General features: G+C 43.7%; 1 protein-coding gene across 3 annotated transcripts in view; it reads left to right on the top strand.

Annotated features, from left to right (window-relative positions):
* LSAMP (limbic system associated membrane protein) overlaps positions 1-17,434 on the top strand; it is a 299,711-nt gene that overhangs the window by 137,019 nt on the left and 145,258 nt on the right. For all 3 annotated transcript variants that reach the window (XM_064410216.1, XM_064410215.1, XM_064410217.1), the window contains one exon: positions 5,499-5,731. In XM_064410216.1, the coding sequence (XP_064266286.1) occupies positions 5,499-5,731 (233 nt within the window). The remainder of the gene's footprint in view (positions 1-5,498; positions 5,732-17,434) is intronic.

Here is a 17,434-nt window from a genome sequence, read left to right as displayed (position 1 = left end):
TCCTCTGGTGGGGACTGCAGGGGCAGCAATGTGTTGCTCTTGAGACGTTGTAGGATCCAGCGCTGCAGTGCCATTGTGGAGACTGGCTGGACTCTTCCCTGAAAACCCTGCCTGGCAGGTCATGGCTGGCACGGCTGTGGTCTGTCCTCAGCCCTTGCTGCCCATACCCCTGCCAGGGCACAGCGGAGAGGCCGGACTCTTGCTGCCGCCCTGGCTGACCATGGCTGTGTCCGTGTCCTTGCTTGCTAGGCAGGGAAGGACTGAAGAGCTTGAGGAGACAAGATCAAACAGCACGAGCATGATTTGCTTTTGAACTTTCCTCCCCAGGCTGGGAGCAAGGCTGTGTTTAACCACTGCACTACCTTTCCAGCATCACACTTTGCAACAAAACAGAGAATTTGTCTTGCACGTTTGGAAATGGCAGCCAGGAGCTGATGTTGTTTTATGCCGAACGAGCCATGTTTGATCCCTCTCTTTTCCCTGTTGCCATTTTGCTGCTGGGGCAGAGGGCAGTAGGGGAAGTTGTTAGCTGGATCTTGTAAGAGTGTTTGTGAAGTGAGAAGATTAGAGTGGGTTCATCACAGAGCTGAGGCGAAGGCAGGAGATCTGATGCAGGGTGGGTTGTGGCATCCTTTCGCAAAAGGCCAGCACATCCCTCAGTGAGTGCAGTGGGGTGGGGTTTGGGTGCTTAATTGTGTGTGCAGCAGCTGCTGAGTTTTGGACTGATGCACAGAGATTGTCTTACAGAAGAGATGATCAAAGGGTTAACAGAGAAAAGGTGATTAAAAGGAGTGTGGGAATTGTGGCACAGAGCTGTCTCCACAACAGGCTTTGGAGAAAGAGGGCAAAAAATGCAGTCCATAAACTCACTATTTATTTATGTTTCCCCAAAATGAGGTAAGAGCTCACAAAGCAGTGCAGCATATTTCATTAATCCTAGCAGCTTGCTTCTTCTCACTATTGGGGTTCTGGCAGAGAATTGTGGGTTTCGGTCTGCTGTAAAAAAAAAAAAAAAAAAAAAAAAAAATTTAGAATTACAACAACAATTTAAAAACCCCAAATAATAATCGCAGCTTCAGTGCAACCCAATACATCATTGATAATGCTGTAAAATCTCCATGTTAAAGCAATCATTTAAACAGCAGCTTCACCAGGCCCTGAAGGGCTTCCTTCTTGCCTTTTGCTCACTCTAGGCTCTAAATATCATCCATCCCTTTCCGAAAGGAAGAAATACCCCCAGTCCATCTCCGCAACCTAGGTCGTAGCTGCTGTGCTGCTTTCTCTGGGGCAGAATGGGAAGCCCATTGCTGAGATCCCGGCTCTGCCGCATCCCTCTCCGCAGCCCGGGCGGCCCCAGCCTGGCAGCGGCTGCCGACAGCCGGGGAAGCCGTGCTGGGGCTTTCCAGGCAAATGCCGCCTCTCAGCAGCCGGGCCCGTCTGTTCGCCGGGGGAGAGAGAGGGCGGAAAGCTTAGGGCCGAGAGCTGCTGGAGTGACAGGCACAACATAAACTGCGATGAGTGTTACAGCAACACGCTGGGAAATCAATGCGCGGAGTGGCGCTGCCTCCATCCACCGCAGGAGGAGCAGGAGCCACGGGCGCTGGGAATCAAAGCACTGGGGCCTGAGTGAGGCAGAAGGGGCGGTGAAATCTCCAGGCTTGCGTCGTCGGAGTAGAAGATGTGGATGCCTAAGCCTCACTCTCCTTTTCTTCACTCGCTCTCTCACCCGTCAATAGGAACAAGCCCAAATACTTTGAAGAAGGGGGGGGAAATGTGTCTCTCTCCAGATGGAGGGTTCCTCAGAGCTTACAAGGGCAGGTTTGCAGGAGTGCTGCTTTGGCCCAGCGCTGCCTGTTAGACTGGCAGGTGATGGAGGAGGGAGGACAAGCAGCAGGACTTGCTCCTGCCTTCCCCTTGCCTGCATGCTGCCAGATGTCCCAGCCCATCATGAAATCCAGGGACCAGGAAGGATGGTGGGTGGCCCTCTATCCTGTCCAAGGCAGTGGCTCCTACTGAAGGTTCAAAATCATTCTCCTGCGATAAAGCATCACTCCATCCCCTCGCTCATGTAGCACAGCTCAGCCTCATTGCCTGCATTTGCATGTGGGGAAAAAGACTGGGGGAGGAGTACAAGGATGACCCGGGTTTCTTTCTCCACAACTGTTGCTAAAAAACTTCAGGTGCCAAACTTAGCTGTGTTTGTTTACAAAGAGGCAAGGAGGACTAATGGGGCATGGCAGCAAGATCTTTTGTCCTTCCATGTCTGTGGTTTGAAATGGTGCAAGATTAACAGTTCCCAGGTTCTTACGGTGATCATGCAAGGCACGCCCATCACCATTCACTGGTCCTCTTGTTAGCCACATCAGAGATGTCAAGAAATCAAACCAGCAACCATAAGGGAAAGAATAATGCATGGATCACAAACTGTTTATTAGCTTTCACTGAGGCTGATGGTAATGCTTCCAATAAGTCTAATGAAAAGCATTTGACTGTCTCTGTGAACTTGATTATTGATTATTAGTGAACGATAAGAGTCCATTGATATCTGGCTGATGCCATGTTCCTATTGCTTTGCAGTTAAAATGTCAGTTAACATGCCATTTAATATTCTATTAGTATTGAATTAGCACTTATTACACTGTGAAAATCATCACCATAAATCCTTATTAAAGCGTGATCCATTCAGCTGGGTGGCATCTCTGGCAGACTAAGAGGGTGTGTGTGTGTATATGTGTGTGTGTGTGTGTGTGTGTGTGTGTATATGTGTGCAGACAGACATACTGAGATGCATCATCCTCATGAATGCACGTTCAGAGCATGCCAGGACTTGGAATTTCCACATTTGTACATTGATTTTCCCTGACAGCTTGAGAGGAACAGGTATGGTAAGTAGAGGACTCAAATCCATTTCACTTACTCCTCCCATTTTCCTCTTTTCTTGTCCTCTTTTTTTTCTTTATTTTGGTAGCACCTGCTAACTTATTTCAGGGGCAGTTGCAAGGTTGTGTGACTGTAGCTATTGACCACTGTCCTAGGGCTGACCTGTAAGACAGGTTAGGACACATTTTCTTTTCCAGAAAGAGGAGGGAGGGTCCCTGGTTGAAGCCTACCCACAGGAGCAAAAGCACAAGGCTTTGTTCAGACCACACCACTGAACTGTTACTGACAAGACAACACACAGGGGCATATTTGCTTTCTCAGAGAGTTATAATGATCAGGGGCAGGGCAGAGCTGCTGAGTGCTTGCTGTAGCCCAGTGGAGATGGGAAAGCAGCCTGGTTGGAATGGTGCAGCGCCATGGATCTGGTGGAGTCCAGCAGCACTGATAGCTGTACAGGGGGATTTTCAGAAGTGACTGAGAAACTTCAGCTCCCACTGACTTCAGCTTCCACTATTAATCTGCTTAGCTTTTCACTGCCAAAATACCTAGCCTCTGATTCTTGGTTCTGTTACAACTCTTGCATTTGCAAGAGGCTTCTTGACCCTAAGGCAGCCAGCTCTGGAGACAGTCTGAGTTTTTCTACAGGGCCACTGCTCCCAGCCCTGGAGCACACTGCACTCCCTGGGTCCTCACTTTTACCTTCCATCGCTGGTGATTACTGCCTGGGATGGCCAGTGGAACAGGAGCAATGCCTCATTGTAGTGGTGCTGGTTTCTACCTGCAAGTGACTGCTCACAGATTCCCCTGTATCCTTCTTTTCAACAAAAAGTAGCTTTTTGAAAACAACTCAGATCACACCTGAGAGTTCACCTTGGGGACAAGTGCCTGCCTGGCCAGAAGGGTGGGCTCTGGCCTGAGGGACAAATTCTCACTCCCTTGGCTGGACATTGTCAGTAAAAGACAGGATCTGTTGGGCTGCTCTCTAAAGCAAATGTTTGCCAGATCAGACAGAGCTGCTCACAGCTTGGCCAGCAGCATGGCATGGCTCCCATGGATGCCCACGCAGCTTGGCTTTCCTCCTGCCCACAAGTAACCCCAGAACAACTTGGACAGCATCCATGGGCTAGCCAAAAGAGAGTGGGTGTAAGGTGCCGGCCATAATGGTGGGGTCACATCACAAGGGAAGGCAGCTGCAGCAGCCTTGAATGAAATGCATTCAAATAGAGGAACTTGGAAAATGTCTGACCCATGCTAAAAGGCTTTATGAAAGCCTACTGTCAAATATTTGTCTTATCTTCAAGCAATAATCTTTATCCTCTTTCTTTCTTCCTTCAAATACAACATATGTATGAATAGTGAATAGGACACAATCCTGTGCAATGCAATCTAGGAAGACCCTGCTGAAGCAGGGAGGTTTGATCATACAACCTCACTGTGGTCCCTTCCAGTTTTACCTATTCTGTGATTCTGTAATAACAGTGGCAAGAGGTGCTGGGTCATGTGAATGCTGGGACACTGGGCAGAGCTCTGAGAGGTGAAGGAGCAGCAGTTCTGGAGACTGAGCTTCCTTGTTTATCTAGAGAGCTAATGTGATGTGAGTGGCAGCAGGGCAAACCTGCTCTCAGCCTCAGCCCAGCCCTGGGGGTGCAGCTGCCAGGGTGAAAGAGGAGTTATGTCTGCCTGTCTTCTTCAGCCCTGGGCCTCTTGAATGAGATATAGCTGAGAGTGAGCAGGACATGTCTCCCCAGTGGCAGCTCCTCCTCTTTTCTGTGCAAGTCTCTTTCTGGTGGTGGGAAGTGGTACTGAGCAGGTGCCTTTGCCAAAAATGCACTTGTCTTCACAGCACCTACTCTGCTCTCCACCAAGAAACAAAATACTTGTCAAGTTACAGTTGCAATGGGGTTAGTTTGTCCTCTGACTTGGGAAGGTTGGTACTCAGGGCCCTGGCAGCTTCTGGTCCTCCTGCTGTTCTTCTGCTTTCTACCCCTAGCTGTCATTCCTCCTCTCCCGTTCCACCTGAGGTGTTCACAGGATGTGCTGTGTATATCACAGGGATGACAGTGACACTCCCACAACCTCTCATTTTCAGCCTGAAATCTGCACTTGCCTGAACAAACAAGCAGATGTGCATCAGCAAGTGTGTGTGTGATGGAGGAGCTGTGCCCTGAGCTGACAAAGCTGGAGCCTTGAAACTTCTCCCTCCAGGCTGGAAGGGGTCTGGCAGTTTAACTACTGTATACTCAACTTTTTGAAGGTGAAGGAGAAGCATGGGAAGAGATACTTCCAATCTTTCTCACTGGCAGGGTTGGAAGGGATTTGGTGATCAAGATCTCTTGTGGCCTTCCAAATTAATTTTGGTACATATGTAGGCCACAGGCAAAAGGAAGAGAGAACAAGTGATATGTCTGGTTTATTAACCAAAGATTCGTGAAACTCTTCAATAGAGTTAAATTGTTAAGTATTTGTCCATGGGACAGTAATGGTGAGAAGATTCTGTGGTTCACTGGCAAGGCAGGAGTGTGGTGTGAAGTTTCTCAGCAAAGCAGTAAAGAAAAGAACAAAAGGGAGATGATGGAGAAGGTTGTTAATCTCCCCCTTACCTGTCTCATCCTCTGCAGGTGTTATGTAGAAGACAGAAGCTCCAAGGTGGCCTGGTTAAATCGTTCCGGCATCATTTTTGCTGGAGAGGACAAGTGGTCCCTGGACCCTCGAGTAGAGCTGGAGAAGAGAAACCCCCTGGAATACAGCCTGCGGATCCAGAAAGTGGATGTCTATGATGAGGGGTCCTATACGTGTTCAGTGCAGACACAGCATCATCCCAAGACTTCCCAGGTTTACTTGATCGTGCAAGGTAAGCAACATTCCTGATAGGAGAGCAAAGAGCAAAAGACAGAGTGAGTGGAGGGAGCTGTATTTTTCTAAGAGAAACTCGAGACCCAGTAGCCTGTGTGTCCCTTATGTTTACACAGGAGCCAGTTGGACTCTTCCCTTGCACTGTGGCATAGTATGATTTTACTCTGCTGTCAGTTTATCCTTTTAAAAGTGGTGACAGAGCAGGGGACACCAGTGATGCCAAGCCATATTCTAATATAATGCAAACCTGGCTCCTGACTCTGGTTGTTTGGCACTGATGGGAAAGCATTTGTTTATAATGACACTTTTTGGAACATTGTGCCTTATCTCTTCCCAGAGAGCCCTCTGGTGTCTTCGCCTCCTTATTCCTCAGGTTTCCTTTCTTTTTTCTTGTCAACAAGCTACTGTGCTGTGTTTTTTGGCCTTCCATAGTCAACTCTTTGCCAGGCTAAGGAATTAATTTTCCTGTGAGTTTTTTCCATGCTGGGTCTTGGTTTGCTGGGTGCACCATCACTATGCATGTGTGAAACCTGGTACCCGAGGTACTTGCCACATACCTTATGTTCCTCTTCCCTTTTTTAGCTACCCTTCTCCTGTGTATATTATAAGGAATAGGAGACTTGGCAAACCAGTATTATCTTATCTGTCTGCCTGCATTTATGGCATAACAGAGAGTAACAAATTAAAGAGTTCACCAGTTATTGGCATGGTCATTAGTGAGTTTACTCTTGTTCCATCCTGTCCAGACCAGAACACCAAACAAGTGAGTTTACCCAGTTTTGTTTAGTTGTGCTTTAAATGTTCATGCCATTTTGTCTATCTGCCTATTTATCTAAAATATTTACAGAACAGCTTAGTTGATAGATATTTATGAATGCATTTGATACATATTACAGGTGCGTTCAACTTCTATATTGTCCTTCAGGCAGGAATTTGTTATTTCTTCTGATTTGTCTACTGACTCATAAAGCTGCAGAGTTTATTTCCCCCAACAAGTTTTTGAATTGCTCTGATTATAAATGCATGCAGGAAAGGACTTTTCCTCTTGCTGGCACTACTTGGCAAACTGGGGACTAAGTAGCATCCTAAGTGTTTATCTGCAAGGTGAAGAAGTCTGGATGTGTGGTCAGAGGTTATGCTTTACACACAGGTGTAGTGAGCCAGAAGGCTCCTGTTGGTTTTCTTGCCCAGAATCCTCCCCCAGCAGCACAAAGAGCAGCCCACGCCCGCACACAGAGCAGTTCTCCCAGCCTGGCTGAGTGCTTGCTGCATGAAATGCATTCCCCAGCCCTGGAGGTGTACCCTGCCTTGCTGCTCGTTACAGCAGAGCAGAGCCAGCCCTCTGTAGGTGGTTTATTACTGGTGAAATCTCACAGCACACAATTTCCATTTACCTGTCAAGAAAAATATAGGGACAAATGAATTCTAGAGCCGTGCATATGTATTATTAATTTTATTTGTGCCTATTAGATATGGGCCTAAGCAGCAAAATTGAGTTCTCTAGCTTAGCTTTCACTTAAATACATGGGTATCTGGCTCTGAACTACTGCCACCTTTCTGAGAATTAGAAAATTTAGGTTTTGACACTCTTAAACTCTAAATGCCTGTAAATAAGGTATCTGTGGGTAATCTTTGTTCTAACACCTGCCACAGATTTCTTAAAAGACCCATTGTGATATTGTGCTTACTGTATAATCCTGTAATTAGGTAAAACTCATAGCTTTAATTTTTTTTAACTAAATTTAATCTGGAAAAAAAAAAAGAAGGAAAATATAAGTACAAAATCCTTTCCAATTTGGAAGAGTTATTCTCATTCTAAACATGTTTTAAAAATAATATTAACTAATAAAATTAATTCAGTACAAAACAATGTATGTTAGAAAATAATCCCTGTAGTCTCAGAGTATTATTTTCTTATATTGATTGCTATTTTTCCAAGATTTGCAGGTTGTCTGCCTGAAAAATAGTCTGCTACTAGTACAAATTAAAGGAGTTTGGATATTGAGTCATACTAAAATATTTGGTTTTATTTATTTATGTAGTTTTTTTTACTTCTCTTGTTTTTGTATTCATAAATTTCAGAACATAGACTATTTGAAGCTTTGGGCATCCCAAATGTAAAAATAAATAAATAAAAGAAAATAAAACTCCTGAAACATTAAATGACAGTGTAGTCAGCTGGTCTGCCTGGTAATCTGGGAGGAGAATTTCCAGAATGATGGTCTCCTTTGAACAAGCTCAGGCAAACAAAAGCAAGCCAGGATCAGACACTCATTGCTAGCTTTGCGCACATGGTTGATGCCTGGATTTGCCAGTGGAAGATACTGCAATGATAGCTGCTCCTGCCCTGGAGACAATGGGTTGGTTTAGGGCCATGCCAGGTTTCCTATTCTTCTCAGTGTTGTCACAGATATTCCTGCATCCAGCTACCAAAGGCAAATCCTTAGTCTCTCACTCCCTCATTCGTCTAGCCCCTGTGATAACTTCTATTAGCCCTAGACACAAATGAGATAGGTATATCTATATAAGTCTCTAGGCTGATCCTAGAGTGCTGCTGGAGCCCTTAAAACTAGAGACTGGACACTCTATGTCCACAATGCCAGCTGAAGGAGGCAGCTTCACCGTATCCTGAATGTTTTCTGTGTTTAGATCACTGCAGTCTAATGGAGTTGCATTCCCAGACCAGGTCTTTTCAAGCCTTGAGAAAATCAGCTTTCCCTGGGGTGAGCTCTGCTTGGTGAACTCTGCTAGCCAGAGCTGCAGAAGTATATCATAGAAAAAGGGACATCACCTCTCTAATGTATATGCCCAAGTCCTTTAGTACTCACGTGGGAAGAACTACTTTGTCAGCCAGCACCAATCTCTTCAAAAACACCCTATGTGGTCTATTCCTTTCCTCTCTTAAGTGTGTATGCCCATTGATAAGATCCCTCTCAACTGGGATTGAAGATCCTTCTCAACTGGGCATATTGCAGAGGTCTAAAAGGGGCACAATGAAATGACACTTAAAAAAAAAATCAGAATTTCATGGACAGCTAAAAGTAGAAAAAGTTGTCCTCGTAAGTCTTTCCATCTTTGCAAAAATAAGGCTTGTAAACATAAAGCTTCTCTGCTAGTAGAAGTAGGCATTCGCTGCCAAAATATTCATTAGTACAACTGTGGCCATCTCTCCCATCTTTCTGACCCAGGTGGGCAGCACTGCTTGCAGCTCTCTAGACTGAAGGTGATTGTCTCTGCCCAGCTCAGTGGCTACCAGGTGCCCTCTCCACTGGGGTGAATGCACCAAGAGACTGCTCTGAGCCACCACCTCACTCACAGCATTTTGTACTGTTTCAATTTCGCTATAATGGCCAGTTGCAAAGCTTTCTGTTTACTACCCCAGTTATTTCTGCTGGTGTGTGATCAAAGACTAAACACTTGAATGGACCTGCAAGAGATGGTCTGGTCCTTCCCCACGCAGTGACACAAGATCAGCTCTACAGTGGCTGCCCCATACATGTATTTTTTTGAAGATGTGCCTGGTGCATGTCCATTATTTCACTCTCCTTGCATTTGGAAAGCTTTTATTAACATATGATCCAAATTGATTTTGCTGCCAATTATTTCTTGGCCTTCCAAGACACACAGTGGTTATTTCTCCTCTTCCTCAAAACTACCTTTTATCTGCCTGAAACCCCCAAATTTCTCTGTCTCAGAGTTCTCTAGTGCAGCTTAATAGGCTCGCTGCTTTCCAGAGGTCATATTTTTTCAACCCCTGTGGCATATATATTTCACTACTGTTTGATTTGTCTACATATTTTCTTTAAATGTACTGTCCAAAACCAAAGCAAGAGTTCCAGTTCAGGATTCAATCATGCAGATACAAGTACCAGCCATGTTTTGCATATCACACTTCACTTACCTAACCCCAAAATGAAATGAGATTTACCTTTTTTATATGAGTGCCTCACTGCTTTCACTAATTTAGTCTTTCTACCTTTTTAATCCTCTCTTACTGGTCTGCAGCTCATTCTTCACTTTTGTGTTTGAACATTAATTGTTTTCCCCCCTTCCTGAGAATACTGCTTTGTGCTCGCTGCTGTTGGATGCCATCTGGTTGGTCTCTCCATGGAGACCACTTCAGTTTACTTATGATCCTGGGCTCCAAAGCACTTGCAACTGCCCCCAATGTAATGTCATCGACAAAAGTCAGGTGCCTTATTTCTGTTCCATCATGAAGGTGTTAATTAAAGTATTGAAGAGATCAGGACACAAAAGCAGACTGTGGCAGCAGCCCACTAAACCCTCTGTCCCTGGTAGAGAGTGATCTGTTGATTGCAGCTCTTTGAAGCATCCTGATGGAGATTTAACATCCACTGTATTCTCTTAGCTTGTTGAAGACTGTCAGGTCTTCTGAAGTCAAGATATATCACATAATCACACGTATTGCTTCTGCATTATCTGTTATGCCAGCTATCATACAAAAAAAGGAAAATGAGGCCTGGGTAGCATGATATGTGTTTGCCAAAAGTACATTGGTTTTTTTCCCCCTTTTCTCCATTATTATTCTCTTGGTGCTTATAAATGGGATGTTTAATCATTTGTTCCAGTATGCTGAGTGACTTGTTCCAGGAGAATTGAGTCGTAACAGGGACATGGTGGCTGCCCCTTTCCCAGCATTACCTTGGGTTCTTGTTCTTTTAGTGCTATAACCTCAAGCCCTTCTCAGGCATTAGATAACAGTGGAGAAATTCCTATGGTCCTTAATTGTCTCATCAGGATGACAAGCACAAGGGCACAAAGATCTTGGCATTCATGGGGTTTAAAAATTTCTGCAATAAAGACTTAGGCCTATCCAAGTCAATCTGGAGGAGTAAGTCTAGTAGGAGGAAGCAAATTGTTGCTGTCCAGAGCCTTTATATATAGGCATAATTGTGAATGGCAGTAGTTGTAACTTTTCAGTGAAACAAAAAGATTCCATTGTTTTTGAATTTGATTAAAATTTAATCAGGAAGGTTTTACAGGTCTCAGTTGCTTTTTCTGGTCAAAATTATGAAGACATAAAGATATAGCATTATCACAGCCCATCTAAAACCTAACCATACTCAGCTGCGGTCTGAAGAGCTCCACATTCACATTTTCACTCACAGCTTGGGATTCCTGCAGACTCAACAACATTTCTTGTGATTCCCAGTTATTGATTGTAAAGACTGTGGGCTCTCCCTTGGTTAAATGTTTATGTCATGAAAAAATAAATTATTAAGAGTTTTGTCATTTTGGCAAAACAAAAAAAAATTTGGAAATATCAGCAGCAAATGTTCACAAAGAGGAGTGCTTGTTTACTGGCCAGCCCTAACCACAAACCCAAAGTCAAGTGCATAGCAGCTAAGGCCAAATTCTACAGTTTTCTTTCTAACTGATAGGCATCAGCATGTGAAAAGAAGTACAGAGTGTAGTCTTTCTCCATTATGAATTGCCTTTGTGGTACTCCTTGCTTGCAAAGATTCAGACTTGCTGGTCATTGTTTCAACATGATATAAAGATGTGTTTGTTGTTGCTGGGATTTAACCATAGAGAGTTTATTATTAACTGTATGAGTAGATTAACTGTGCACTGTCTCTGTCCACTCTCCTGAAATTAGACTTTCTGCTGGTGACTGGTACAGCACAGAGAGATCCTTCATCCAGACAGGCAGCTGAGGCCAGTCTGGCTTCCACAGCACAAACTGCTCTGCCAGCAAGACCCTTGGTTAGAGCTGGGTCTAGGGCTGATGTGGGAGGGTGTTGTCCACCATCTCTGGAAGAATTCGAAAAATGTGTAGATGTGGCACTTAGGCACATGGTTTAGGGGTGGTCTTGGCAGGGTTGGCTTAACTTGATGATCTTAGAGGGCTTTTCAAACCTAAGCAACTCTGTGGTTCTGTGATATGCACGGCCCTTGCCTTCATTTCTGAGGACAGCAATAGGGAAAGGTAATGCTTTGGACTTCTGGACTGTGAGAAAGATATCTAAGCAGAACTGATGGAAGGCTCAAGAGTATGTTTTCTAGGGGCCTGAAGTCAGGTGTCAAGTGGAGGTAATTTCTGGCAGTCACCAGCTTGGCACCTGATACAGAATGAGGTTCTTCTGACCAAATGTAGACGATACTGTTGCTGTGGGTTGTCTTGGACTCCCTTTGTCATTGGTGAGGAGACAAGACTTTTCGCAGGCCCAGTCCAGTTCATCCTTAAGTAAGCATCCAAAATTCACCAGACAGACTGACCAGTGGAAATGCCTCTCCCTGGCTGTAGAGAGGAACTCAGTCTGCGCAGTCCTTTTAGTGCCATGCATCCTTTTAGCCTTTCCACACCTCTTTCTGTCAGTCCTCACTGGCATTTATTCCTGACAAAATATAGCATTGGTAGCTTGTGGTGGGTTGCTGAGAGACTGGAATGGGGCTGGTCTTGAGCTCAGCAGATCTGTGGTGGGAGCCTACCTTCTCATGGCATTCCTGGCCTTCCTACCACTTTGGCCAGCGCTGGAAGCAGATCAGTTTGAAGAGAGCTGAAGCTATTTTTCCTTTGCTAGCTAGACAGCAAGGATGTTGGAGTCAGATGCTGTTCTCTGAGAAATGTTGGCTTCCCTGCTTTGTGGGCGCAGAGCCCAGAAATCGGAGGGATCTTTCTGAGCATTAACACTGTAGCGTTTTTCATTCCAAGGAGCGTGTAGTAGGTAAGAGCAAGCACAGACCACTTTGTCTTTTTCGGAACATAGCGCCAATGGGAAAATGACAGCGTATTTGGCATGCTGTTGCAAAGAATAATGAGATAACATGGGAATATGAATTTTCTGGGAGGAAGGAAGAAAGATCATTTTACTGGGAATGGTGGGGGAGGAGAAAAAGAAGATTGAAGGGAGGAGATAAATTCAGGTTATTAGAGGAACTGGAAGCGAGAAGTCCAGTACACTTGGAAGGAAGTGACAGCAGTTTGGTGGGGAAAATAAGCTGAGAGAGCATGGAATAGTCTTGAGCAACTGAACCATGTGAGGTCTTGCTGCACCACTTTTGCTATTACCATGGACCATACATTTCTACCAGAAAAGTAATTCCAGAACGTAAGGCACATAATAGTATTGGTGGCAGTTTTTCTAGGTTTTCTGTGCTGCTTTGTTTTGGCAAACTCGTAAAGTGGAAGAAAAGGCACCTGGTGTTTCCTAAGTTACCAAAGAATTTCCTTTCACTCCCCATCCAGTATTTTTATCGCATCCCCATGGTGTCCTGACGCCTCTTAACTTCTGTTTTCTTATCTCCAGGCATGTTTGGAACAATATGATGCAGCTTAGGCTTTGGCTCTGTTATATTGGTTGGAGCTTAGCACTTCTTAGTGCATAAATCAGGAGGTTTTTCTGGAAATATTTTGGTGCTGGCTTTGCAGGTGCAGGCAGGAGACAAAAACAGAATACTTCAAAAAATGCTTACTCATTTTTTGAAAGAAGTAGAGCACAAAATACATGGAATACTTTCCTGCGGCTGGGAGGAAGGATCTTGATACGACAGTCCAAGTCCTAGTGATATAAATCAGCTTAGCTTGAGTGGACTCTTCAGAGTGGTATCAGTTGATATTGTGTGATTTTGTCTGATCAGCTGATTCTAGATTCACACAGTGCTTTGAAAGGTTTTACCATGTTATTTCTCAGTTTGATGGGCTCAGTCTGTAGTCCCAAGGCTTAGCTTGGACTGTAAGAAAGGGGAGTAGGGACAATATTCTGCTCTCAGCTCCTAACACAGGAAGAACTTAGTTCCACCACCAAGTCTGCTAACCCTGAAGAAAGCACAAATAACCATTAGCTGTCGGAGTGCACATATCAATCCATTTTAAAGCAAGTGTCTTCCTGCTCCCACTGCTTAAAAAAAAGGACTGTGGCAGCACAACAGTTGCCTTGACTTGTTGTGAGCCTTGAAATTTGACCGAATTGGCCCACAACAAGGTATGTCCCCTTGGATGCCCTAAGTCATAGATTCCACTTGCCTGTTCCCTCCATGATGGCCAGTGTCTTATCAGTAGTAACTGAATTTTTTTTGCCACATCCTCTTGAGATTTCTTTGCAGAAAACTGTTGGTAAAATCAGGACTAAATATCTTACTCATTTTACATCGCAAGCCTGTAACTCCTTAGTAGCTTGAAAATTAGCAAAAATCTAGGTTTTTTTATAAAATGGTTCTCAAAAGATCTGATCTGAAGTTTTGGATTTCTAACACAAAATAATGAGAAAAGATATACAGCTAGTCTCCATTAGAAGCTTTAGGGTCAGTTTGTCTCCTTACTTGCAATGTGGGTGATAGCTAAGGTTAATCATATTCCTTATTTCTCTGACTCAGATCAAACTTTTCTGTAGCTTTACTGTCCACAACTAAAACCAGTCAAGAGGTCTGAAGGCAGGAGGCAACAGGACCTAGGGCACACAGCTGTGGTAACCCAGGCCTTGCAATTCCAGCCTTCGTGGAACAGTGTGTTCCTTTTGCCTGTTTTTCTTATTTCATCAGTTCCAGTTGAGTCAATGCTGCAAATCTGCCATGCTCAAAACTCCACATGGGATGAAATTCCAGATTCCTGGGGTCCACCAGCTCGTGTTCTTTGGTTTTGGCTGCTGTGTTACCGTCTACAGTCATCATAGCTATTTGTTAGTGGGTGAGAACTTGGATCAAAATCTAGATTCCACAGAAATTAGAGGGAATTTTGCTCCATTGGAGCAAAGATTTCATTAGAAATTGGAATTGGCTAGAAACAGCTTTTAAAATAAACCATCCAGCAGTTCAAAACCAACATTAAGTCTTATAGAAAGAAGCACATTTCTTTCCTACCTTAAAAGCTTTCAATTTTATTCTTTAATATTAATTAATTACAGAAATAAGGAAATTGTCAGTTTGGAGAAGGGAATAAGGAGATGGTGTTTCTAAAATGAGAGTGTGGAAAAGCAGGTGTGCATGGTCTCTGTGCTATGCCTAGTAGCACATCCTTGTGTCTGTATGGTGCAGCTTGACCCCAGCTGACCCACGGTAACTGTGTTCTCCTACCATTTATCTCTATCCAGTGCAGGCTCTCATCACTCCTGAATGGATCTGTAGTCTGTCCTTTCAGTGTGTATGCAGGCTGTGCCTTGTAGGATAAGCCTCCCGCTGCTTTCCACAAAAACAACAAATGATAAATCATATTAGGTAATAGGTTTTCAAGGTTTGGATTTTGATGGTTTTTTTTAAGAGCTCCAGCTCTTGTTTTTATCTTAAAAAACATTGAAATTGCTACCCAAGTACCAGCTCCTTATTCACCAGAAAGTGAAGAAATTCTCTAAGAAAATAATTAGTTAATATCACATTTCCTGTATAGCTGCTAAAATGTCAGTAGTTGGCTGCTTGAGAATAAGAAAAACACCAAGAAAATAACAGAATAGCAGTTTCATTTAACAAAGCCCAAGATGTGATAGTTAGAGGGGGAAAATCACTTGCCAAATGTGCATACAACAAAATAGACGAAAAGGAAACAGATACTTAGACATGTGGCTTCCATTTACAGATTATTCAGACAGAGAACACTTTCTTAAAATCCAACCACAGCTTTTTTTAAAAAATCCCAAATATTAGGTTAAAAACTGTTAATCTCCAGCAGACAGTAGGAAAGAAAAAGGTTGTTCCTGGGAAGGGAACAAAGGTTGCTGTTAGCAGTCTGAGGGTGCACAAGCACGTGTCCACTCTTGCTAGCAGTTCTGGGTCTCTACCAGGCTCAGGCTATCAGTGAACAGCGCTCTGGGTAACAGGAGCCAAGTCCTGAGTGAGAAGTCATAGCGCTGTGTGAAAGTCTGAAAGATCCCATTGTTTTTCAAAAATGCATTTGGGAGTGCCATCATTTGTCTGCCCCCTTTTCCTGAAAGGGCCTTTGGAAATCCCCAAATGAGGGTTGTGAGTTTTCTCAGTTCTGATACCAAAAGCCAGAAGCTACTGAGGCTTCAGCTATGCTGCTTATAAATTTCCCTCCATATTCACGTATCAGATTTCCCTTACATTGGCTATTTGATTGCATGATATTGTGTGTCAACAGTCTTTCATAAAATCTTCTAGGAATGTCCTTATCATGTGGACACATATAAGAATGAGGAACAGTTCTTCAAAAATAAAACTTTTGGTGCTTCTCAAACAGAAAAGCAGACTACAACTTCCCTTTTTTCCCCATTTCAGGAAGGTTACCTTTAAAAAAATCCATGGAGAAAAAAAAAAGATTATTAGAGAGGTCCTCTTTAATGAAATGAGAATTGGATTTTGGTGATAAGTTTTAATTTAGGGCAAATAATTTAATTGGAATGATTCATTAATTTTAGGGTATGTAAATTGGGCCTCTGGCAGCCTTTTTATTGTCTTCTTTATTCCATTCTGTGTCTTTTCTATCAGCAGTATAAGAAAATTTTGCCTTATTAAGGTAAGGAGACACTCCCTTTGAATGTGTGGAGAAAGGACTGTCATTTGAACATAATGGCATCTCACATTTAAGTGCCCTCAGTTTGTGAGGCACTCAGGCTGCAGGACCAGTGAGTTTGTTTTCACATGGCCTGGGCATGTGGATACTCAGCTCTGCATAGGAGTCAGTTGATGTGGGGCACCTGGCCATGGTTGGCTTGGTCATAAGAGAGGTTGATACCACTGTCTGGTGCTTTGGAAAATTTCCAGGAGGACACCAGAGAGATGTCACCAGAAGATGTTCTGTGTTAGGGCTAGAGTACCGTAAACTGTACTCTGAGTCAGAGGCTGACTAGAACATCTCCTCATGTTTTGTTAACTGGGAGAATCAGCTCTCATCTTTGGTATACAGCAAGTATGCCATTAATGTGTTAAGTGTACAGGCAAAGTAAAAGTGTAAGGAGCCTTTCACAGGGAGAAAAGCCAAGAAGCAAGATCCTAAGCATCAATTTCACATGGCCCTCATGCAGGTGCTGCAGCAGCAGCTGTATTCTGGAGAGTCTCTTCAAAATGATTGTCCCCTTGTTAGACTAATGGGAATGTGACTTTTTGGGTATGTTCCTGTTTTGAATGAATAAAAAAAAAAAAAGTCTTTGGGAATAAATGTGATAAATCTCCCCAAATAGCTACAGAACAGACTGTGCAAGGTAGAAGCCTTATGACCTTGACTATACAAATCCAGCTATGGTTTTAGGGATTATTACTGCATAGAACTCCCAATTCATAATTTTGCCTGGAAGATTAATCCACTTGTTGACCTACAAAACAAGGTTAAGAACCAAAATTCATAGGGATATCATCCTTCATGATCCTGTTTCAAGGGAGTGCTAACAGGGTGGCAGTGACTGCTTCTCCTACTGTGTTTTTAACTGTTGTGAATATATTTCACATAACTCATGGCATGTTTGGTTTCCAGTAGAATATTTATAGCTGTGTAAAGCCTGTGGACCACCTTCATAATTCATGTAGACACCTTGGTTTTGTGTGTACATGCTGTGTGGATAGTATCAGGGAAAGCCCTGGACTCCAAGCTAGATGGCATAGAGTGGCTCGTGTTTGTGCTACTTGATGACACTACCTTTTGGAATGGACAGAACATGTCCCTAGTACACTGACTGGGGAGGGCTGGTCTCCTCTGTGCTCCCTGTAGTGACCCTGTAGCCCTGAGACATGCTTCTTTTTTGGTTTCTTAGTTTATTATATTTTCTGCTTAGAAGTACCTAAAATAAAGCAAGGG

This window comes from Passer domesticus, chromosome 2 (assembly GCF_036417665.1).
Source record: "Passer domesticus isolate bPasDom1 chromosome 2, bPasDom1.hap1, whole genome shotgun sequence".
NCBI lineage: Eukaryota > Metazoa > Chordata > Aves > Passeriformes > Passeridae > Passer > Passer domesticus.
Note: the sequence above shows the minus strand (reverse complement) of the source record. Positions and strands in the feature narration are given on the sequence as shown.